Source organism: Oncorhynchus keta, chromosome 25 (assembly GCF_023373465.1).
Source record: "Oncorhynchus keta strain PuntledgeMale-10-30-2019 chromosome 25, Oket_V2, whole genome shotgun sequence".
Classification (NCBI taxonomy): Eukaryota; Metazoa; Chordata; class Actinopteri; order Salmoniformes; family Salmonidae; genus Oncorhynchus; species Oncorhynchus keta.
In genome coordinates, this window is record NC_068445.1 from 9,766,248 (window position 1) to 9,791,920 (window position 25,673).

At 42.7% G+C, this 25,673-nt stretch overlaps 1 protein-coding gene across 2 annotated transcripts; it reads right to left on the bottom strand.

Moving 5' to 3' along the window:
* Positions 1 to 12,444: 12,444 nt before the first annotated feature.
* On the bottom strand, positions 12,445 to 24,083 carry fam219ab (family with sequence similarity 219 member Ab). Of its 2 annotated transcripts, none has more exons than XM_035735592.2 (6): positions 23,786 to 24,083; positions 22,661 to 22,763; positions 18,157 to 18,259; positions 17,850 to 17,930; positions 17,582 to 17,657; positions 12,445 to 14,070 (listed from the first exon to the last, which is right to left on the bottom strand). In XM_035735592.2, exons 1-6 carry the CDS (start codon positions 23,852 to 23,854, stop codon positions 13,912 to 13,914), a joined length of 591 nt encoding a protein of 196 aa, XP_035591485.1. In that variant the 5' UTR covers positions 23,855 to 24,083; the 3' UTR covers positions 12,445 to 13,911. The 2 variants fall into 2 exon arrangements, with proteins under 2 accessions (XP_035591485.1, XP_035591486.1); XM_035735593.2 differs by having other exon boundaries at positions 17,603 to 17,657; positions 23,786 to 24,080.
* Positions 24,084 to 25,673: the final 1,590 nt, after the last annotated feature.

Genomic DNA, 25,673 nt, shown 5'->3' on the forward strand with positions numbered 1-25,673 from the left:
TCAATGGAGCACAATTCTCTGCAGTCGTCACCACATATTATCACCCAGTTGTTCCTAAAATCACAGTAGTAGCCCAGTCTTATATAGATGCTGACTGCGGGTTCTCTGAACGGACATCATTCACTGAATGGACCACATTCACAGTAATTGATAATTCAAAGTTAGACTCCCTTGTGACATTGTGTTGTTTTGAATGTAGGCTACCTGGGACTGCAGATATATGAAAACAAAGAGAATATGCCAAACTTTGAGGAAAGTGGTCAAGAGGGGTTCAGCTGCATTATCTTTCAGAGCAGTCATCCCTCAGTGTAAGACCCACAGATGATGCAATGCAATATCTCCACACTGCCCTTTCCCACCTGGACAAAAGGAACACCTACGTATGTGAGAATGCTATTCATTGACTACAGCTCAGTGTTCAACACCATAGTGCCCTGATAGCTCATTACTAAGATAACAACCCTGGGATTAAACACCTACCTCTGCAACTGGATCCTGGACTTCCTGATGGGCCGCCCCCAGGTGGTAAGGGTAGGTAATAACACATCTGCCACGCTGTTCCTCAACACGGGGGCCCTTCAGGGGCTCAGTCCCCTCCTGTACTCCCTGTTTACTCATGACTGCATGGCCAGGCACGACTCAAACACCATCATTAAGTTTGCTGATGACACAACAGTGGTAGGCCTGATCACCGACAACGATGAGACGGCCTGTAGGGAGGAGGTCAGAGACCTGACTGTGTGGTGCAAGGACAAAAACCTCTCCCTCAACGTGATCAAGACAATGGAGATGATTGTGGACTACAGGAAAAGGAGGACCGAGCACGCTTCCATTCTCATCGATGGGGCTTAAGTGGAGCAGGTTGAGAGCTTCAAGTTCCTTAGCGTCCACATCACCAACAAACTAACATGGTCCAAGCACCAAGACAGTCATGAAAACGGCACGACAAACCTATTCCCCCTCAGGAGACTGAAAAGATTTGGCATGGGTCCTCATATGCTCAAAATGTTTTACAGGTGCACCATCGAGAGCATCCTGACGGGTTGCATCACTGCATCATGGTATGGCAACTGCTCGGCCTCTGACCACAAGGCACTACAGAGCATAATGTGTACGGCCCAGTACATCACCGGGGCCAAGCTTCCTGCCATCCAGTACTCTATACCAGGCGGTGTCCGAGGAAGGCCCTAAAAATTGTTAAAGACTCCAGCCAACCTACTCATAGACTGTTCTCCCTGCTATTGCACGGCAAGCGGTAGGATGGCTTTCACTTCAGCAGTTATAAATTCATTAACTTCTTTGAGGAAAAGATGATCATTAGAAAGCAAATTACGGACTCCTCTTTAAATCTGCGTATTCCTCCAAAGCTCAGTTGTCCTGAGTCTGCACATCTCTGCCAGGACCTAGGATCAAGGGAGACACTCACGTGTTTTAGTACTATATCTCTTGACACAATGATGAAAGCAATCATGGCCACTAAACCTTCAAGCTGCATACTGGACCCTATTCCAACTAAACTACTGAAAGAGCTGCTTCCTGTGCTTGGCCCTCCTATGTTGAACATAATAAACGTCTCTCTATCCACCGGATGTGTACCAAACTCACTAAAAGTGGCAGTAATAAAGCCTCTCTTGAAAAAGCCAAACCTTGACCCAGAAAATATAAAAAACTATCGGCCTATATCGAATCTCCCATTCCTCTCCAAGATTTTAGAAAAAGCTGTTGTGCAGCAACTCACTGCCTTCCTGAAGACAGATAATAGAAACGAAACACATCAGTCTGGTTTTTGACCCCATCATAGCACTGAGACTGCACTTGTGAAGGTGGTAAATTACCTTTTAATGGCATCAGACCAAGGCTCTGGTTCTGTCCTCGTGCGCCTAGACCTTCGTGCTGCTCTTGATACCATCGATCACCACATTCTTCTGGAGAGATTGGAAACCTAAATTGGTCTACACGGACAAGTTCTGGCCTGGTTTAGATCTTATCTGTCGGAAAAGATATGTTTGTATCTGTCGGAATTACATTTACATTTAGGTCATTTAGCAGACGCTCTTATCCAGAGCGACTTACAAATTGGTGCATTCACCTTATGACCTCCAGTGGAACAGCCACTTTACAATAGTGCATCTAAATCTTTTAAGGGGGGGGGGTGAGAAGGATTACTTTATCCTATCCTAGGTATTCCTTAAAGAGGTGGGGTTTCAGGTGTCTCCGGAAGGTGGTGATTGACCAACTGTAAATTTCAGTGTTCCTCAAGGTTCCGTTTTAGGACCACTGTTGTTTTCACTATATATTTTACCTCTTGGTGATGTCATTCAGAAACATAATGTGAACTTTCACTGCTATGTGGATGACACACAGCTGTACATTTAGATGAAAGCCAGTGTTTCAGACATAAGGAAGTGGATGGCTGCATATGTTCTACTTTTAAACTCAGACAAAACAGAGATGCTTGTTCTAGGTGCCAAGAAACAAATAGATCTTCTGTTGAATCTGACAATTAATCATAATGGTTGTACAGTCGTCTCAAATAAAACTGTGAAGGACCTCGGCGTTACTCTGGACCCTGATTTCTCTTTTGACGAACATATCAAGATTGTTTCAAGGACAGCTTTTTTCCATCTACATAACATTGCAAAAATCTGAAACTTTCTGTCCAAAAAATTATGCAGGAAAATGTATCCATGACTTTGTCACTTCTAGGTCAGACTACTGCAATGCTCTACTTTCCGGCTACCCGGATAAAGCACTAAATAAACTTCAGTTTGTGCTAAACATGGCTGCTAGAATCTTGACTAGAACCCCAAAATTTGATCATATTACTCCAGTACTAGCCTCTCTACACTGGCTTGCTGTTAAGGCAAGGGCTGATCACAAGGTTTTACTGCTAACATGGGCTTGCTCCGAGCTATCTTTCCGATTTGGTCCTGCCGTACATACCTACACGTACGCTACGGTCACAAGACGCAGGCCTCCTAACTGTCCCTAGAATTTCTAAGCAAACAGCTGGAAGCAGGGCTTTCTCCTATAGAGCTCCATTTTTATGGAATGGTCTGCCTACCCATGTGAAAGACGCAGACTCTGTTTCTACCTTTAAGTCTTTATTGAAGACTCATCTCTTCAGCAGGTCCTATGATTGAGTGTAGTCTGGCCCAAGAGTGTGAAGGTGAACGGAAAGGCACTGGAGCAAAGAACCGCCCTTGCTGTCTCTGCCTGGCCAGTTCCCCTCTCTCCACTGGGATTCTCTGCCTCTAACCCTATTACTGAGACTGAGTCACTGGCTTACTGGGGCTCTCTCATGCTGTCCCTGGAAGGGGTGCGTCACCTGAGTGGGTTGATTCACTGATGTGGTCATCCTGTCTGGGTTGGCGCCCCCCCCCTTGGGTTGTGCCATGGCAGAGATCTTTGTGGGCTATACTCAGCCTTGTGTCAGGATTGTATGTTGGTGGTTGAAGATATCCCTCCAGTGGTGTGGGGGCTGTGCTTTGGCAAAGTGGGTGGGGTTATATCCTTCCTGTTTAGCCCTGTCTGGGGGTGTCCTCGGATGGGGCCACAGTGTCTCCTGACCCCTCCTGTCTCAGCATCCAGTGTTTATGTGTCGGGGGGCTGGGGTCAGTTTGTTATATCTGGAGTACTTCTCCTGTCCTATTCGGTGTCCTGTGTGAATCTAAGTGTGCGTTCTCTAATTCTCTCCTCCTCTCTTTCTTTCTCTCTCTCGGAGGACCTGAGCCCTAGGACCATGCCCCAGGACAACCTGACATGATGACTCCTTGCTGTCCCCAGTCCACCTGACCGTGCTGCTGCTCCAGTTTCAACTGTTCTGCCTTATTATTATTCGACCATGCTGGTCATTTATGAACATTTGAACATCTTGGCCATGTTCTGTTATAATCTCCACCCGGCACAGCCAGAAGAGGACTGGCCACCCCACATAGCCTGATTCCTCTCTAGGTTTCTTCCTAGGTTTTGGCCTTTCTAGGGAGTTTTTCCTAGCCACCGTGCTTCTACACCTGCATTGCTTGCTGTTTGGGGTTTTAGGCTGGGTTTCTGTACAGCACTTTGAGATATCAGCTGATGTACGAAGGGCTATATAAATAACTTTGATTTGATTTGATTGATGACTCCTTGCTATCCCCAGTTCACCTGGCCGTGCTGCTGCTCCAGTGTCAACTGTTCTGCCTGTGGCTATGGAACACTGGCCTGTTCACCGGATGTGCTACCTGTCCCAGACCTGCTGTTTTCAACTCTCTAGAGACAGCAGGAGCTTCCTAGGTTCTGGCCTTTCAAGGGAGTTATTCCTAGCCACCGTGCTTCTACACCTGCATTGCTTGCTGTTTGGGGTTTAGATTGTTTCTGTACAGCACTTTGAGAGGTCAGCTGATGTAAGAAGGGCTTTATAAATCTATTTGATTTGATTTGATGTGAAGCGGTACCGGAGCGCCAAGTTTAGGTCCAAGAGGCTTCGAAACAGCTTCTACCCCCAAGCCATAAGACTCCTGAACAGCTAATCAAATGATCAAATGGCTACCCAGACTATTTGCATTATCCCCCCATGCTGCTGCTACTCTCTGTTATTATCTATGCATAGCTACTTTAATAACTCTACCTGCATGTACGTAATTTCCTCGACACCGGTGCCCCCAGCACATTAACACATTGACTCTGTACCGGTACCCCCTGTATATAGCCTCCACATTGTCTCTGTACTGGTACCCCCTGTATATAGCCTCCACATTGACTCTGTACTGGTACCCCCTGTATATAGCCTCCACATTGACTCTGTACTGGTACACCCTGTATATAGCCTCCGCATTGACTCTGTACTGGTCTCCCTGTATATAGCCTCCACATTGACTCTGTACTGGTACCCCCTGTATATAGCCTCCACATTGACTCTGTACTGGTACCCCTGTATATAGCCTCCACATTGACTCTGTACTGGTACCCCTGTATATAGCCTCCACATTGACTCTGTACTGGTACCCCTGTATATAGCCTCCACATTGACTCTGTACCGGTATCCCCTGTATATAGCCTCCACATTGACTCTGTACCGTAATACCCTGTATATAGCCTCCACATTGACTCTGTACCGTAATACCCTGTATATAGCCTCCACATTGACTCTGTACTGGTACCCCTGTATAGAGCCTCCACATTGACTCTGTACCGTAATACCCTGTATATAGTCTCAACATTGACTCTGTACTGGTACCCCTGTATATAGCCTCCACATTGACTCTGTACTGGTACCCCTGTATATAGCCTCCACATTGACTCTGTACTGGTACCCCTGTATATAGCCTCCACATTGACTCTGTACTGGTACCCCTGTATATAGCCTCCACATTGACTCTGTACCGTAATACCCTGTATATAGCCTCCACATTGACTCTGTACCGTAATACCCTGTATATAGCCTCCACATTGACTCTGTACTGGTACCCCCTGTATATGGCCTCCACATTGACTCTGTACCGTAATACCCTGTATATAGCCTCCACATTGACTCTGTACCGTAATACCCTGTATATAGCCTCCACATTGACTCTGTACCGTAATACCCTGTATATAGCCTCCACATTGACTCTGTACCGTAATACCCTGTATATCGCCCCACTGTTGTTATCCACTGCTGCTCTTGAATTATTTGTTATTCTTATCTCTTTCTTTTGGGGGGATTTTCTTAAAACTGCATTGTTGGTTAATAAGAGCTTGTAAGTAAGCATTTCACTGTAAGGTCTACCTACACCTGTTGTATTCGGTGCATGTGACAAATACAATTTGATTTGATTCATAAGGAGAAGTGGGTGTTTCAAAAGATGCCACTCAAGATGTCGTTTGGGTAATCAGATATTAGAAATTACAGTTGTGCAAAAAAATATGTGTATTCACTCACTGTGAGCTGTGTCTTTGAATGTCACCTACTGGTTGCCATGTATGCAGTAGTGTAAAATACTTAAGTAAAAAATACTTTAAACTACTACTTAGGTCGTTTTTGGGGGTATCTCTACTTTACTTCACTATTTATATTTTTGACTACTTTTACTTTTACTTCACTACATTCCTTAAGAAAATATTGAACGTTTTACTCCATACATTTTCCTTGACACCCAAAAGTACTCGTTACATTTTGAATGCTTTGCAGGACAGGAAAATGGTCCAATTCATGCACTTATCAACAGAACATCCCTGGTCATCCCTACTGCCTCTGATATAGCGAACTCATTAAACACAGGCTTTGTTTACAAATTATGTCTGAATGTTGGAGTGTGCCCCTGGCTACCCTTAAATAAAAAAACAAGAAAATGGTGCCCCTGGTTTGCCTAATAAGGAATGTGAGTGTAAAGATTGTAATTATTTATCATTTTACTTTTACTTTTGATACTTAAGTATATTTTAAACCAAAGATTATTACTTGAGTATAATTTTAATGGGTGACTTTTACTCTTACTTGACTCATTTTCTATTAAGGTACCTTTCCTTTTACTCAAGTATTACATTTGATTACTTTTTCCACCACTGCATGTATGTAACGTTACGTTTTTTGTAAATGCTAGCTAACGTTAGCTACCGTAACTTATATAAAATGCATTAATTTGACAATGTATTATTTATTATTGAATATTTGAAATAATAATAACTTAAATATCAAGTCATGGCAGTTCTAGTAGTTACGGAATTCCAGTGCTTCTAGTGTTCGGTTAAATCAAATCAAATCCAACTTTATTTGTCACATGTGCAGAATAAAACAGGTGTAGACCTTACTGTGAAATGCTTACAAGCCCTTAACCAACAGTGCAGTTTAAGAAGAGTTAAGAAAATGTTTGCCAAATAAACTAAAGTAAAAAAATATATATACAGTATATATATTAATAATAAAAAATAACACAATAACATTTACATTACATTACATTTAAGTCATTTAGCAGACGCTCTTAACCAGAGCGACTTACAAATTGGTGCATTCACCTTCTGACATCCAGTGGAACAGCCACTTTACAATAGTGCATCTAAATCTTTTAGGGGGGATTACTTATCCTATCCTAGGTATTCCTTAAAGAGGTGGGGTTTCAGGTGTCTCCGGAAGGTGGTGATTGACTCCGCTGTCCTGGCGTCGTGGGGAGTTTGTTCCACCATTGGGGGCCAGAGCAGCGAACAGTTTTGACTGGGCTGAGCAGGAACTGTACTTCCTCAGTGGTAGGGATGCGAGCAGGCCAGAGGTGGATGAACGCAGTGCCCTTGTTTGGGTGTAGGGCCTGATCAGAGCCTGGAGGTACTGAGGTGCCGTTCCCCTCACAGCTCCGTAGGCAAGCACCATGGTCTTGTAGCGGATGCGAGCTTCAACTGGAAGCCAGTGGAGAGAGCGGAGGAGCGGGGTGACGTGAGAGAACTTGGGAAGGTTGAACACCAGACGGGCTGCGGCGTTCTGGATGAGTTGTAGGGTTTAATGGCACAGGCAGGGATCCCAGCCAACAGCGAGTTGCAGTAATCCAGACGGGAGATGACAAGTGCCTGGATTAGGACCTGCGCCGCTTCCTGTGTGAGGCAGGGTCATACTCTGCGGATGTTGTAGAGCATGAACCTACAGGAACGGGCCACCGCCTTGATGTTAGTTGAGAACGACAGGGTGTTGTCCAGGATCACGCCAAGGTTCTTAGCGCTCTGGGAGGAGGACACAATGGAGTTGTCAACCGTGATGGCGAGATCATGGAACGGGCAATCCTTCCCCGGGAGGAAGAGCAGCTCCGTCTTGCCGAGGTTCAGCTTGAGGTGGTGATCCGTCATCCACACTGATATGTCTGCCAGACATGCAGAGATGCAATAACCTAACAATAACGAGACTATATACATGGGGTACCGGTACCGAGTCAGTGTGCGGGGGTACACGTTAGTTGAGGTAATTTGTACATGTAGGATGGGGTGAAGTAACTATACATAGATAATAAAGAGTGAGTAGCAGCAGTGTACAAAGCAAATGGGGGGGTCAATGTAATAGTCGGTGGGCATTTGGTTAATTGTTCAGCAGTCTTATGGCTTGGGGGTACAAGCTGTTAAGGAGCATTTTGGTCCTAGACTTGGCGATCCGGTACAGATGTAGCAGAGAGAACAGTCTATGACTTGCGTGACAGGAGTCTCTGACAATTTTATGGGCTTTCCTCTGACACCGCCTATTATATACTGTAGGTCCTGGATGGCAGGAAGCTTGGCCCCAGTGTTGTACTGGGCCGTACGCATTACCCTCTGTAGAGCATTACGGTCAGATGCCTAGCAGTTGCCATACCAGGTGGTGATGCAACCCGTCAGGATGCTCTCGATGGTGCAGCTGGAGAACTTTTTGAAGATCTGGGGACCCATGCCAAATCTTTTCAGTCTCCTGAGGGGAAAATGTTTTGTCGTGCCCACGACTGTCTTGGTGTGTTTGGGCCATGACAGTCTGTTGGTGATGTGGACACTACCGCCCCGTCAATTTTAATGGGGGCCTGTTCGGCCCACCTTTTCCTGTAGACCACGATCAGCTCTTTTGTCTTGCTCACAATGAAGGGGAGGTTGTTGTCCTGGCACCACACTGCCGGTTCTCTGACCTCCTCCCTACAGGCCGTTTCATTGTTGTCTGTGATCAGGCCTATCACTGTTGTGTCGTCAGCAAACTTAATGATGGTTTTGGAGTCGAGTTTGGCCATGCAGTCATGAGTGAACAGGGAGTACAGGAGGGGAAAAAGTACACACTCCTGAGGGGCCCCAATGTTGAGGATCAGCGTGGCAGATGTGTTGTTGCCTACCCTTACCACCTGGGGACGGCCCATCAGGAAGTCTAGGATCCAGTTGCAGAGGGAGGTGTTTAGTCCCAGGGTCCTTGGCTTAGTGATGAGCTTTGTGGGCACTATGGTGTTGAATGCTGAGCTGTAGTCAATGAACAGCATTCTCACATAGGTGGTCCTTTTGTCCAGGTGGGAAAGGGCAGTGTGGAGTGCGATTGAGATTGCGTCATCTGTGGATCTGTTGGGGCGGTGTGCGAATTGGAGTGGGTCTAGGGTATCCGGGAGTATGCTGTTGACTCCTTTCGACAAGGCACTTCTCCTGAGAGATGCACTGCACTGAGAGATGACATATCAGTAGGTAGAAGTATAGAGAACCTGAGGGATGACTGCTCTAAGAGATGACAACTCAGCTTGACCCTATTCAATTCAAGCCCTTCTAGTGTTAAAAGACTCCATTCGAAATCCCTGCTTCTCCTTATATGGTTCCTTTTTAAACCCCAATTATCGTTCTATGGTTTCTTTCAAAGCGCCCACTCCTTTCGACACTCCCAGTTTTCTGCACTGAAAGAGTCTATACAGTATCAGTAGGTGGTAGTAAAACGACAGATGACTGCTCTGAGAGTTGACATCACATCTGGACGCTATTTAAGTGGCCCACTTAGAACTGCTATGGCGGATGAGTTCATTCTGATTTCATGGAAGAGAACATTCTGTTCTACAGTGACACGTGGACACACGCTGCTGCACACACATCTGTCATAGTCAAGGTTGCCATGTCCAAGATTTTCGTGAAATTGGGATACTTTGAAAACGATGTCGCAGGTGAAAATGTATTGGCCGCCATGTCATTTATCTTAAAAAATATATATTTGGCTGTGACCTGCTGCTGACTGTCAGGCAGTGTGGCAGGCTGTTACTGAGTGAGTGAGTTGTGGGGAGGACCGGAGGGGTGTGTGCAGGTTTGCCAGATATAGATCAAATTTCGAGAACAATGACTGCTCAAAACACACCCAAAAGGCCTGAAAACTAGACCCATTTTTTTTTTCACAGCAAGAGAGAAGTTGCCATATTTACAGTGGTGGAAAAAGTACCCAATTGTCACACTTGAGTAAAAGTAAAGATACCTTAATAGACAATTACTCAAGTAAAAGTGAATGTCATCCAGTAAAATACTACATGAGTAAAAGTCTAAAAGTATTTCGTTTTAAATATGCTTAACTATAAAAAGTAAATGTAATTGCTCAAATATACTTAAGTATCAAAAGTAAAAGTATAAATGATTTCACATTCCTTATTATGCAAACCAGACGGCACAATATAATTTGTTTTTTAAATTTACGGATAGCCAGGGGCTCACTCCAACACTCAGACATGATTTACAAACGAAGCATTTGTGTTTAGTGAGTCTGCTAGATCAGAGGCAGTACAGATGACCAGGAATGTTCAATTGATAAGTGTGTGAATGGGACCATTTTCCTGTCCTTCTATGCATTCGAAATCTAACGAGTACTTTTGAGTTCCAGGGACAATATATGGAGTAAAAAAGTACATTATTTTCTTTAGGAATGTAGTGAAATAAAGTTGCAAAAAATATAAATAGTAAAGTGCAGATACCACAACAATGTACTTAAGTAGTACTTTAAAGTATTTGTATTTAAGTACTTTACACCGCTGCATATTTATACAAATGACACCTTTTTCCATAATGTTACCGAGACAATTACTTGTAACAACATTGGAAGCAAAATTCGGTTTTCCTCAAAATAATAATTATTGCGTGCTATGACATGACGTAATAAAGGAGACAAGATCATTTGAGAAAGAGAAAAGATCATTTGCCCTTATTTAACTCGCCAGATCAATTCCCATCAATGGATGTCGATTTAACTCGTTTGACAGCTATGATGAAACAATAAAGGAGAAGGGAGTATGGTATTATGGCCAATATACCACGGCTAAGGTTCTTCGCATGACGCAACATGGAGTGCCTGGATACAGCCATGGTATATTGGCCATATACCACAAATCTCTGGGGTGCCTTATTGCTATTATTATTAAACTGGTTACCAACGTCATTTGAAAATATTTAAAGTATTTTTTTGTCATACCCGTTGTATATGGTCTTATATACAGCATTCAGGGCTCGAACCAGGTGTATAATTTTAAATAAATCCTCTTTAAGAATGTCCATAACTATAGATAAATTCGACAGGAGAGTTAGAGTGATGAATGTTAGACAGATGTTCTCGAAATCTCTGAGCAAGAAACACTTGGACAATCTTTTTTTTTTTAACTAATGTTAGATTATTTTCTGGCAATTGTGCTATTTTGTGCCAGATGACTACAAGCCGTTATAAATAGCCCATTTGCTAGATTGACTTGTCCTTTCAATAGGCATAGGCTACAGACAAAAATCTGGGTTTATGTTTCTAATTTAACTTGCCATTGTTTGCTTAAGGCAGGTAGGCTATAGCCCCTGATAGGCCTACATCTCATGTCAGATAGTCTACAGTAACCTGTAGGCAAGATGTAAACTGAACGATCTAGCAGCTTGCTTAGTTCAATTTAACAGACAAATGTATTCAACATGATTAGCGAGGCGATTCAGAACCCTTCCCACAGAGGGTTCTACATGGAACCCGAAAGGGTTATTTCTACCTGGAACCAAAAAGGGTTCTCCTATGGGGACAGCTAAAGAACCCTTTTGAAACCTTTTTTTCTGAGTGCTAGTTACTTTACTTTCTGTTAAATGTTTATAAAAATGTTTTGCTACTGTGTGACCAGTGCCCTACTGAACATGACTCTGTGTGTTTTCTGTTTAGTAATAGCTTTGTACTGGTCTGTAGTGACCCCTGGTGGTGTGAGCAATATCGTCACTGAAATGTTTGTTTATTTGGACAATGTTTTTACACTGCCAGACAATGAGAGGCCTTGTGTAGAAAAGTGCCTCATAATGTAATAGTATAAATCACCTAGGCAGTCATGTTTGTGCTAGTAGTTGATAATAAATTGCCTAAATTATAGTTATGTTATACCTTGTTATATATATTCTACCACAAAGCAGTGCAGTTAAATGGGTATTCATTTATGGGATACTCATCAAACTGAGATTGGTGTCAAATTGCCAACTGTTAAAATATCTAAATACAATGTGAAGTTCTGTTGCATCTTAGATTACTACTACAACATTTGCAGTACTGCGAAATTAACAAACAAATACATTTCTCAACATTTTTAAAACTTTGTACATTCATTTTGTTATTTGCATAGGGGTTTGTGTAATAATCTGTGCCTCTCAGCTAGCATTTCTGCATCAGCATTATTGACGTTTTGAAGTTGTTTTAATTTTCTGAAAGTCTGACGCTGTCATTTTCAACGTGCATCTGTGGATAACCTATGATACTCCTTCTCCCGGTAAATACCTGTGTAATTAATTGTCAGAGACCTTTAACATTAAAACAGTTAACTTTGTACATCTGTATGGTCTATGTGATGCAATTACACTTACCCTACCCATATGATCAACAGAGTGCATGCCAAGCCCCACAGCTGTACTTAGTACTTGCTGTCACCCTGCACGTTTTTGTCATATTAACAATAACTGGATGTAGCAAAGCAATTTGGAAAATAAACTTTTTTTATGTCCAGAACTGTAGATATTAGAGACACCCTACGCAGGTTCAGATGGCTTTGTGTTTATTGATATCATACACTACACAGAACAATAACACTGTTAAATACTGGAATGGAAGTGTCCACATGAGAACATAATCATCATTTATTTTTTTGTCCATTTTTTTTATTTTTTAAATGCATACCTTCATATATTGCAAATCTCTTTGAAATACGTTAAGTCATGAGACTGGCGATAAATGTACACATTTTGTTTGAATGTTCTGTACTTCAGGCATACTCTAATCGCAAATCAACTCCGAAGGGTGTTTGAGTGAGGGTGATAGTGAGGGATTAGTGCTCAAACTTAATGATACGTATGATCACTAGATCACGTTCCAATCAACCACGCGACTGAAATAAATTGCACCCCACTCATTTAGTTGATGATGCATGTGTGTTCTCCTTTGACATTATTTATAATGATTGTGCCAATCAAGACTTGTTAGTAGGATGTCATTGGGGAGTGGTTAGTTAGACACACTGTGGGAGGGACATGGTAGGATGTCATTACAGGCTGTATCCAAAAGGATATTGGATGTCAGCGTGTACTTTTATTACACAAACACTTGTTCCCTGTGGCCTCTATGGGGGTGAATATAGTAATCTAGCTGTGAAATCATTGTGTTCTAGAATGAATCCAATGATAGGTGAGCAAAGTATGAATTCTATATCTTCCTCTTGAATAAGGATCATGGCAGATTAGGGACATATGTACGCATATCACCTTAGAACCCAAACAAATTCAAATGTGCAAGAATTATACATTCAAAAGTGATAAATCAATGAAGAATGGCCAAAATAGCAGTGTGCAGCAGTAAGATCTCCCAATCCAATTACAGTAGGTGCTCATCATGCATGTCATCCCTTTGCAATACATTCATCCCTAAAGACCAAAACCATAAATACCTCAAACCAATAAAAAAAATATAAGAAAGAGGGCAAGAATGTAGACTGAATGAGTGTATTGACCAGGCCGGTGCTACACAACCCTGCTTTCAGTACCAAAATACAGATACCAGATATAACATAACCAGATATGAATCTTCAAAAAACACCCCAGCATGTACAATCATACAGATCCTTCAAATAAAAAGTCCATGACCATTAAAATATACTGAATTTAAACACAATAAATATGACCTTGAAGTCAGGTAAGCAGAGCAGCTTTGATCAGCAGCAGTTACAATAATATGTCTTATTCTTAGGGACATGAACATTATTTTGTAATCATTTTCACTTGTATAACACAATGTTGGCCCAGAGGAGGCATCTGAGAGGCCTCAAACACAAACAGAAGTGCATGTCCTACCATAGGAGGAAGTAATCACTGTTAGTCGTATTTGAAAATGTTGATGTATTTTTGTCTTAATTCTCCTCGTCTTAATTATTTGTTGTCATAAAATTATCATGTTCTGTCAATTCTCTCTGTCGCTGCTCTAGTGACAGAGTGAACATATTGCGCATGCGTGAGCTACTGGATTTGACAGGCGGTGGAGGAAGAGGCTTGGCAGCACATGCAGGTGGGGTTGACAGATTTGGGCGGGATCAGATCCAGGTCCTCGTCGTCAGGGATCTCGTCCAGCCGGTAACCATCCTTCAACAGCTGGATATTCAGGTCCTGGTTGATTTGCTGTGAGAGTGGAGATAATGGACATGTTACTAGGGCTGTAGGGGATTGTCAGCCATGTTACGAGGGGCTGTAGGGGATGGTCAGCCATGTTACTAGGGGCTGGTCAGCCATGTTACTAGGGGATGTAGGGGATGGTCAGTCATCTTACTAGGGGTGTAGGGGATGGTTGTCATGTTCCTAGGGGCTGTAGGGGATGGTCAGTAATCTTACTAGGGGTGTAGGGGATGGTCAGGCATGTTACTAGGAGTGTAGGGGATGGTCAGGCATTTTACTAGGGGTGTAGGGGATGGTTAGTCATGTTCCTAGGGGATGTAGGGGATGGTTAGTCATGTTCCTAGGGGATGTAGGGGATGGTCAGTCATCTTACTAGGGGTGTAGGGGATGGTCAGTCATCTTACTAGGGGTGTAGGGGATGGTCAGTCATCTTACTAGGGGTGTAGGGGATGGTTAGTCATGTTACTAGGGATGTAGGGGATGGTTAGTCATGTTCCTAGGGGCTGTAGGGGATGGTTATCATGTTCCTAGGGGATGTAGGGGATGGTCAGTCATCTTACTAGGGGTGTAGGGGATGGTCAGGCATGTTACTAGGGGTGTAGGGGATGGTCAGGCATGTTACTAGGGGTGTAGGGGATGGTTAGTCATGTTCCTAGGGGATGTAGGGGATGGTCAGGCATGTTACTAGGGGCTGTAGGGGATGGTTAGTCATGTTCCTATGGGATGTAGGGGATGGTCAGGCATGTTACTAGGGGCTCTAGGTGATGGTCAGTCATGTTACTTAGGGGCAGTGTTGGAGGTAACATGTTTACAAATGAATGCGTTTATGTAACCAGATTACTTTTATGATTAACGGAGTATAGTAGAGTGTTACTTTTTCAAATTGGGTAATATTATTACAGTTACTTTGTCAAACAACGTGTGCGTTACTTTCAGAATCATATCTCTACCGGGTGTGTGTTTCCATGATGGAATCTCAACTTGTTTCCTCATCTAGTTCTCGAGCGAGTGGAGAAAGGCTGTGCTGTCCATAGAAATGTACAGAGGGCGCACCACTGATCTTTGCCATTGTCGCTTCTGTGATAAAGTAGCAAAGCCCAGGGAGGGCTTTCCCGTCTAGTGGCAAGTGTGCACTCTATACATCACTATGGGTCCGTGTACGAGCGATCTATAACCAGAACTGGCAGCGCGAGAGAAAGATTTTTAATGAAAAGATAGGAAATCTGTACAGATGTTTTGCTTATAGTATACAGAATATGGCTAATCAAGCACCCCATATATAGCGCAGCACTTGTAGACTACCACAGGAAGTTAGTAAGTGACCAATCCTTGGTAGAGCGCGCATGGCTCGCCTTGCTCCCTCTGACAGTAAAACAAACATAGAGATTTTTTTCATGAAAGTAACGCAAAATAATATAGCTTGTAATATAACACTTTACTTTCCACACTAAGTAATATTGTAAAGTAACAAGGAATATGTCAAGTATTACTTTTGCATACAAATAATCCCAACCCTGCTAAGGGGTGTAGGTGATTGTCAGTCACGTTACTAGGGGGTGTAGGGGATGGTCGGGCATGTTACTAGGGGGTGTATTGGATGGTCAGGCATGTTACTAGAGGTTGTATTGGATGGTCAGTCACATTACTAGGGGTTGTAGGGGTCTGTCAATAACATTACTGAGGTTGAAGAAATGTTACCATAGACTTAAAAAGGCTGGCTAGTAGTCTTCAAGGAGTACCCATCATGTAACTAAGGCTCGTCATATTGTTACACAGGGAAATCAATGAACACTATGACTTACTGGAGTCTACTTACTTCAGTGATCATATCAGGAAACCAGTCTTGGTACAATCGCTAAATGGTTTCATGATAAAGACATAAGGCTAAAATAATGAATGTAAGTTGCTTGGAGAATGAGTCAGTTGTGGTGTTGGTTTGATATTTGGATAATGAATATAGGTAGCCGGAATTTCTATCCAACAGTAATCTGCATTTACTGTAATTAGGTTTGTGAAGGGAAAGAACCTTGAGATTGTGAGTGTGTTGGGGAGTGAGTGGCAATGGCTTGGCATGACTGTACAGCCCATTACAGATACAATGGCCGAGACAAGACAAGATGGTTTAATGCAGTTTGAGAACAAAGTTTGCTTGATCAAACAGTCTAGTTTCAGAACGTCTCATGTCGCCTAAAGATTTGAAAAGAGACGGGTCCGTTTAGAAAATCAGAGAACAGTACGCAGAAGTTCTGTGTTTAGTCCAGCAGTTACCTTCAAATAATATTTTTGCAGGAATCTCCTTGCGAATGATTTTGCCGATGATTGTATCACCGCCGGGCTGGGCAACCTGAGCTTTTGCTATCTCAGATCCAGTCAGATCCAAAATTATTGGCAGCCTTGACAAAGATTAGCAAAGATTGCATAAATTAAATAATTGTCACATTCTGACCTTAGTTCTTTTGTTATGTCTTTGTTTTAGTATGGTCAGGTCAGTTGGGTGGGTTGTCTATGTTCCTTTTTCTATGTTTTGGGATTTATGTGTTTGGCCTGGTATGGTTCTCATTCAGAGGCAGCTGTCAATCGTTGTCCCTGATTGAGAACCATACTTAGGTAGCCTGGTTTCACTTTTGAGTTGTGGGTGATTATTTTCTGTGTCTGTGTGTTTCGGTTGGTTATTTCACGTGTCGTTTATTGTTTGGTTTCAGTGTTCGGTTGTTTTAATAAAGAGCATGAACACGTACCACGCTGCGCATTGGTCCTCCGATCCTTACTACTCCTCCTCGTCAGAGGAAGACAGCCGTTACAATAATACAAATACTGAGCTATATTGTATGCTCAAACTAATTTATCAAAATTAGAATATTTCATACTAATATACTAACAATTGCTCAGAGGAATACATTTTGTTTAATACATCTCAAAAAGACGGGTTAAAATAATACTCCAGCACCCTCTCCTTTATTTTTTTCTAGAATGTTTAATGAGATTGGAGAACGCATTGGGAGGGATCTTAGACCATTCGTCCATACAGAATCTTTCCAAGATCCTTGATATCCTTCGTCTGTGTATACGGACTGCCATTTTCAATTTAGACCACTGGTTTTCATTGGGGTTCATCTCCGGAGACTGAGATGGCCATTGCAAAATGTTATTTTTTTTTGGTAAATTAACCATTTCTTTGTTAATTTTGATGTGTGCTTGGGGTTGCTGTAAAATCCACTTGTGGCCGAGGTTCAGCGTATGTGCCCTATTTCTGGTGCATGTATTTCATGACGCTCGTTTGCTCCAACACCTTGCTACAACCAGTGGCAACTTTGTTTCAAAGTTTCATTGTAGAGGTACCATCACCATGGAAACGGTCTCAACGGCGTGTCTCGAAATGTTTTATTTGAATGCAACTGTCTTTAGTCAGCTGTCCTACACAAAATTCTAAAACTGGTTCGTTTTGTCTTGCCTCTCCTTATGATGGCTGTTGTATCTTTACCGGGCTTAAGTAGTGTTACCCAGAGTGCATAGATACCTGGGCCCTCACACATCTCACCTCGGCTGAGGAGTATCCCGATGAGGAGTATCTGGACATGTCGAAGTCATCGTCACTGCAACATAAATGGAAGTGTATGGTTTTGCATTTGCATAGATTCATGTCATCACTGTTGATCTTATATGTATTTTCACCTCACACACTGCCCTTAACCTAAATGCTGTATCTACAGTATGTTGGCAGATCTGAGACTAAAGGGTGATGGTGGACATTTCTGTGTATGACAGTTATTGATGTTGTCACATACCTGTCTGTATCTATGGCAACCAGGGGCTTCTCATCGGGGCTCTGGTCTAAGGAGGAGTAGCCCTTATTGGGCACCACCAGACTGTGGAGAGGGAGAGAGGGAAGAGTTATAGATGGGCAGGAGAGTGAGTCCACAAGGAAGAAGAGGTGGAACAGACTAGGAGGGAAAAAAGAGAGTGAGTGAGTGAGTGAAAGAAACAGGAGAGGTTCAAGATACCAGTGAAGAGGGAGATAGGGAGAAATAAAACAAAAAATAATGTAGGGACAAAATCAAGAAGGCCCTAATCAGGACCAAAGTCAGCTCTCACCGTGTTCTGGCCATCACATTGTTTTTCTTCGGCTGCTGGTTCACTGGACTACCTGCATTACCATTCTTCAGTGATCCCTTCCTGGTCAGCTCGCGCTGTTTCTCTGCACACCACAGAACATTAGAGTATGAACAAAAAAATACATTTCCTAATATTAAATATCGCGCCAGGAACAGGCTCAGTTTGTTGGGGCATGACTCTACAAGGAGTCGAAAGCATCCAATGCTTCCCAAAGTTGTGTCAAGTTGGCTGGACCATTTTCGATATGCACGGGGGCACTGTTGAGCGTGAAAAACCAAGCAGCGTTGCAGTTCTTGACACACTCAAACTTGTGCGCCTGGCACCTACTACCATGCCTCGTTCAAAGTCACTTAAATATTTTGTACTTGCCCATTCAGCCTCTGAATGTAACACATACACAATCCATGTCTCAATTGTCTCAAGGCTTAAAAATCCTTCTTTAACCTGTCTCCTCCCATTCATCTACACGGATTGAAGTGGATTTAACAGGTGAGATCAATAAGGGATCTTAGCTTTCACCTGCATTCACCTGGTCAGTCTAAGTCATGTTTTGTACACTCAGTGTATACAGTACGGACACAGACAAAATCCTGGCATGGCAGCTCTCAGCTGACCAGTTTCCTGACACCATTAAACTGGTCATCTGGTTTCGAGTCAGTACTGTGTCATATATATCAGGCAAGGGCCATCTTAACCTTATAACTGAAGAACAGAAAAAAGAAGATGCTCTACAGGAAAAACGGCGTCCAACCGAATCATCTTGGCTCCTGGACCCTGTCCACGCATTTCAAGGCTGCGTTGAGACAATGACTTATCAGTGACCCAAGCCCTACCCTTGTGTCGCTGAGTTGTCATAGTGATGCTGCAAATGTACATTGTCCCGGGAGCACTGGCAGTCATAATGTGAATAACCTAATTGATGTCCCTCTAACCCCCCTGGATGCCTCTGTTAATCCTACAGCTATTGTATGCTGTAATCATGTGCCCATGAACCTGAGTTATACTGTTAGCACTGAGGCGGTTTGCCCGAGTAGGAAGCCCACTATGTGCAGCTCACCGTGCACTATCAACTCAAACATAAATATCACTGTCATGTCTATCTCTGATGAGCCTCCCAGGAAAGCAATAAAAACTATCAAGAATCCCAGAAAAGTGCTAAAAATAGCCCACATTAACATACAGTACATGTCCAAATGTATGTGGACACCTGCTCGTTGAACACCTCATTCCAAAATCATATGCATTAGTATGGAGCTGGTCCCTCCTTTGCTGCTATAACAGCCTCCACTCTTCTGGGAAGGCTTCCAGTAGATGTTAGAACATTGCTGCGGGGACTTGCTTCCATTCAGCCACAAGAGCATGAGTGAGGTCGGGCACTGATGTTGAGCGATTAGTCCTGGCTCGCAGTCGGCGTTCCAATTCATCCCAAAGGTGTTCGATGGGGTTGAGGTCAGGGATCTGTGATGGCTAGTCAAGTTCTTCCATACCGATCTCAACAAACTATTTCTGTATGGACCTCACTTTGTGCACAGGGGCATTGTCATGCTGAAACAGGAAAGAGCCTTCCCCAAACTGTTGTCACACAGTTGGAAGCACAGAATCATCAAGACTTCTCTTCACTGGAACTAAAGGGCCTAGTCCAAACCATGAAAAATAGCCCCAGACCAATATTCCTCCTCCACCAAGCTGTACAGCTGACAATATGCATTGGGGCAGGTAGCGTTTTCCTGGCATCCACCAAACCCAGATTCGTATGTCAGACTGCCAGATGGTGAAGCGTGATTCATCACTTCAGAGAACGTGTTTCCACTGCTCCGGAGTCCAATGGCGGCAAGGTCTACACCACTCCAGCCGACGCTTGGTATTGAACACGGTGAGTTTAGGCATGTGTGAGGCTGCTCTGCCATGGAAACCCACTTCATGAAGCTTCCGACGAACAGTTCTTGTGCTGACGTTGCTTCCAGAGGCAGTTTGGAACTCAGTATTGATGTTGCAACCAAGGACAGATGTTTTTTTTACACGCTACGCGCTTCAGCACTTTGCGGTTCCGTTCTCTGAGCTTGTGTGGTCTACCACTTTGCGCCTAAGCCATGCTGTTCCTAGACATTTCCACTTCACAATAACAGCACTTACAGTTGACAGGGATAGATCTAGCAGGGCAGATATTTGACAAACTGACTCGTTGGTAAGGTGGAAGCCTATGACGGTGCCAAGTTGTATGTCACTGAGCTCTTTAGTAAGGCAATGCTACTGTCAATGTTTGTCTATGGAGATTGCATGGCTATGTGCTCGATTTTATACACCTGTCAGCAATGCGTGTGGCTGAAATAGCCGAATCCACTAATTTGAAGGAGTTTCCACATACTTTTGGTCATGTAGTGTATATCAGGAGGTGTGAATGGAAGGCCCAAAAAATGTTGATGTCTCCAGCCACCCAAGCTATAGACGGTTTTCTCTGCTTCCGCATGGCAAGCAGTACCGGAGCAACAAGTCTGGAACCAACAGCCTCCTGAACATCTTCTATCCCCAAGCCATAATACTGCTACAGAGCTACAAAAATGGCTACACGGACTATCTGCATTGACTGTTCTATGTTTTTTATGTTGCAATGACTGTATACAGACTCGCAGGACTCTACACACACACACACACACACTTAATTTGCTCACACACAAATAACACAAATTCTTACTGACTCAACACACACACACACTCATACAATCATCATATACACTGCTACTACTCTATTTATCATATATCCTGATGCCTAGTCACCTTAACCCTGTACATATCTACCCTTACACCTCCAGGATCCCTGCCCATTGTAAATATGGTATTGGCACTGACCCTTGAACTGACCCTGTATCAGTGGTGTAAAGTACTTAAGTCAAAATACTTTAAAGTACTACTTAATTCGTTTTTTGGGGTGTTTGTACTTTACTTTACTAATTATATTTTTTACAACTTTTACTTTTACTTTTACTTCACTACATTCCTAAAGAAATAATGTACTTTTTACTTCATACATTTTCCCTGACACCCAAAAGTACTCGGTACATTTTGAATGCTTAGCAGCACAGGAAAATGGTCCAATTCACACACTTATCAAGAGAACATCCCTAGTCACCCCTACTGCCTCTGATCTGGCAGACTCACTAAACACAATGCTTATTTTGTAAATTATGTCTGAATGTTGTGTGCTCCTGGCTATCCGTACATTTTATAAACAAGAAAATGATGCTGTCTGGTTTGCTTAATATAAGGAATTTGAAATTATTTATACTTTTACTTTTGATACTTACAGTAAGTATATTTTAGCAATAATGTTTACTTTTGATAATTATGTATATTTAAAACCAAATAGTTTTAGACTTTTACTCAAGTAGTGATTTACTGGGTGACTCACTTTTACTTGAGTCATTTTCTATTAAGGTATCTTTACTTTTACTCAAGTATGACAATTGGGTACTTTTTCCACCATTGCCCTGTATATAACTTACTTACTTTCTCATTCTCTTTCTACTTTACTTTTTTTTATATAGTACTACTGCTATTGATTACTGAATTGTTGGGAAAGAGCTCGCAAGAAAGGCATTTCACTGTACCTGTGTACGTGACAATACAAACAGGAAACGTGAGATAGACGGGCTAGAAAAATAAAAAATTTGTGATGCATGCATTCAATTGTCACTCCCTGTTGCACACAACAAGCTTCCATTCCCCCTATCACAAGGGAATTCATGGCTGATTTAAGATGAAATGTTCAACTGTGTTATGGTCAACCGTGTTACTTTATTTGGCACTTAATAGGCACTTACTATAGTCATTTTTTCTTTAAACTCTTGAGAGTTACACTTCTAAAAAATGCAATGAATTGGTGGAAGGACCCAGTATCCAAATCTGTGGGTGATGTGTTCCACTTGTGGGGAATTTTTTTACTCAAATAAATGTTTAACAATCTTAAATGTTGCATCACGCACAGACGAGGAGGAAAACATTGTATAGATGTCAGGCTAATGGCTGCTGTGGGCCAGCTTGAGGTTTTGATATATCAGACCTTCTGGGGCTTGGGGTGGATATCTTTGGGACCAGGGCTTTCAAAAAAATAGGAGTCCCTCCCTCTTCGCAAATGTTATGGGAACACATTTGTTGAAAGGATATCATGAGGGTCGGTTGGTCATCAAAGACACGTCTTATTACAATATTGCTAAATTTGCTACCTAAAATGCTCCTTTCTACTCTTGATTCATTCAATGATTTTACAGACTGGACATCACAATGCGATGTGTCAATGTGTTTATATTTATGCCTTTCAATTTTGGTAATATGGTTTTGGGGAATGATTGAGCCTTGACTCCAGTACACCTAGCTGTTGTATTGCTTCCCACATCTTTGTATTGGTCTACAGTCATGTGACCCCTGTCCAAGGTGCTGAAATAAACAGAAGCAGGCAGTGAGTTCGGCTCAGCCTTCTTACACTCACCTATCTTCATCTGCAGAGGAGAGGGCTTGTAGTTAATAGTGACTGGCTCCTCCTCCCTCGTGTCTGAGTCTGCTTCGGAAGAAGCTGTGGATGATGCAGGGTCCTAGAGAGAGAGAGAGAGAGTGGACTCCCATACATATCATCTGGGATGTTCATGACATGGCTAGTAAATGGCTAGTAAATTCATGGCTAGTAAATAGAAGCCTAATACAATTCTGTCTTTCATTCACACACACCAAAGGTTGTCAGGCAGTCACATCTTCATTGCACACAGTCCATTCATCGACTCCTATGATGCACATTTCACTCAAAGCTCCCAAAAGCTACACCACCACGGAAATCTCGGTATTATATTGCAGATAGGTTCAACTGTACCCCAGGGCCCTGAGAAACGAACTCTGTACAGCAAACAAAGATGGCCTACTGACGAGACACATCACTATATGCCTAACAACATCTTATGCGAACCAGTGGGTTTGATTCAGAGTTAAACACCACATATGATGTCGTGGAGGATACTGCTCCTCGCAGTCTCTGCGTGATGAAGAAATCGAACATCAGCTAGGCCTTAGTTGCTCTGATAGGCTACCCGATTGCTTTGTAGTGTTCAGTAAGAGCCTACAATTCAATAATAACGTAATCGGTCACATGCATTCCAATCAACTACTTAGGATTTTTGCAGTGACCGTGTTAAAGCTGGCCTTTGCCTCATTGGCCTATGCTTGTCCCCAGAGCGGATGTGCTTCTGCGAACGTGTAGGGATGTTTTTTTTTTCGCCAGGCATCACCGATGACAGCTCGCCATCTCAATCTCTTAAAAAACGGATAGTCTATTGATTGAGGTCTTCTCTAAATTCGCTTCTCATCGCAATAAAGGCAGGCATAATGTTTTACTGACCTTATGGCTGCCTACCAAGAACAATGCTACATGTGTTACCTTTATCAGAGATAAAAAATAAATGCTACAAAATATCACCAGGCCAATATCTAAATTCAACAATCCATTATAGCCAGAATGTATGTTGTAAAACACCTAGTAGGCTAGCTTAGTCGCATAATATAGGAACATAATATATTAGCCTATGACTTAATTTATCACCACAATGAAAAAACACATTCCACTTACAAGTGGCTGCATCTCTCCCTGGACAGCGCTCGGAACCTGAAATCTATCTACTGGTATCTCTTCCATCATTTTGGCGACGTGTTCTACCGTTTATGCCTCGGTAATTATACCGCAGCGCCGTGTATTGGGCTAAATGTGTGATTAGTTGTGCCTCAGATTTTCGTTTTCTCAGATTTCTATCAATAACTGCGATTCTCCGGTTCTCTGCCACATCCCAGCAGGCAGTATCTATGCAGTGGTAACCAGTCAGTAACTCAACCACCCACTTCCGGGTACAGATCCGTTATTAATCGGTCTCGCCCATAATGGTCTCACGCTGCCCCAGAATGAGCGTAAAACCGTTTCACCATTGCCTGACAATGTGGACCAGTGATTTTTTTTACGGTATAACTCCAAAACAATCCACATTTGTAGCCTAGGCTAGAAACATCGATAAGTGCACTTGTCAATATATATACAGTACCAGTCAAAAGTTTGGACACACCTACTCATTACAGGGTTTTTCTTATTTTTATATAGTGAAGACATCAACATGATGTTCTGCCTTATTATTATTCGACCATGCTGGTCATTTATGAACATTTGAACATATTGGCCATGTTCTGTTATAATCTCCACCCAGCACAGCCCACAGCCCACATAGCCTGGCTTCTACACCTGCATTGCAGTCGGCACTTTGAGATATCAAAAACATCATTTGAGCACTATGATGAAACTGTCTTTGCCAAGATGACAGCTTTGAGGACCGTCACCTGGAATGAATTTAAATTAACAGGAAAAGTTAAGATGCATTTGAGCCAATCATAAACAGAAGATAGTCCAATTTGGTAAAAGACCAAGTCCATATTATGGAAAAGACTGCTCATATAAGCAAAGAGAAACGAGAGTCTATCATTACTTTAAGACATGAAGGTCATTCAATATGGAAAACTTTTAAAGTTCCTTCAAGTTTGCAGTCGCAAAAAACATCAAGCACTATGATGAAACTGTCTCTCATGAGGACCGCCACAGGAAAGGAAGACCCAGACTTACCTCTGCTGCAGAGGACAAGTTCATTAGAGGTAACTGCACCTCCGATTGCAACCCAAATAAATGCTTCACAGAGTTCAAGTAACAGACACATCTCAACATCAACTGTTCAGAGGATAGTGCGTGAATCAGGCCTTCGTGGTCGAATTTCTGCAAAGAAACCACTACTAAAGGACACCAATAATAAGAAGATACTTGCTTAGGCCAAGAAAAATGAGCAATGGACATTAGACCGGTGGAAATCTGTCCCTTGGTTTGATGAATCCACATTTTGGCTCCAAACTCTGTGTCTTTGTGAGACGCAGAGTTGGTGAATGGATGATCTCCGCATGTGTGCTTCCCACCGTGAAGCATGGAGGAGGAGGTGTGATGGTGTGGGTATGCTTCGCTGGTGACATTGTCACTGATTTATTTAGAATTCAAGGAACACTTAACCAACATGGCTACCACAGCATTCTTCAGTGGTACACCATCCCATCTGGTTTACGCTTAGTGGGACTATCATTGTTTTTCAACAGGATAATGACACAACACACCTCCAAGCTGATTAAGGGTTATTTGACCAACAAGGAGTGTGATGGAGTGCTGTATCAGATGACCTGGCCTCCACAATCACCTGACCTCAACCCAATTGAGATGGTTTGAGATGAGTTGGACCGCAGAGTGAAGGAAAAGCAGCCAACAAGTGCTCAGCATATGTGGGAACTCCTTCAATACTGTTGGAAAAGCATTCCAGGTGAAGCTGGTTGAGAGAATGCCAAGATTGTGCAAAGCTGTCATCAAGGGAAAGGATGGCTACTTTGAAGAATCTAAAATCTAGATGATTTGTTTGACACTTTTTTGATTAATACGTGATTCC

Bases quoted from the DNA above. Each gene is read 5' to 3' on its own strand.
- fam219ab (XM_035735592.2), bottom strand. From the start codon at position 23,854: ATGATGGAAGAGATACCAGTAGATAGATTTCAGGTTCCGAGCGCTGTC. The intron at 22,764-23,785 runs GTAAGTGGAATG...CTCTCTCTCTAG, and splicing joins AGGGAGAGATGCAGCCACTT to GACCCTGCATCATCCACAGC. The intron at 17,931-18,156 runs GTGAGAGCTGAC...CCCTCTCCACAG, and splicing joins AATGTGATGGCCAGAACACG to TCTGGTGGTGCCCAATAAGG.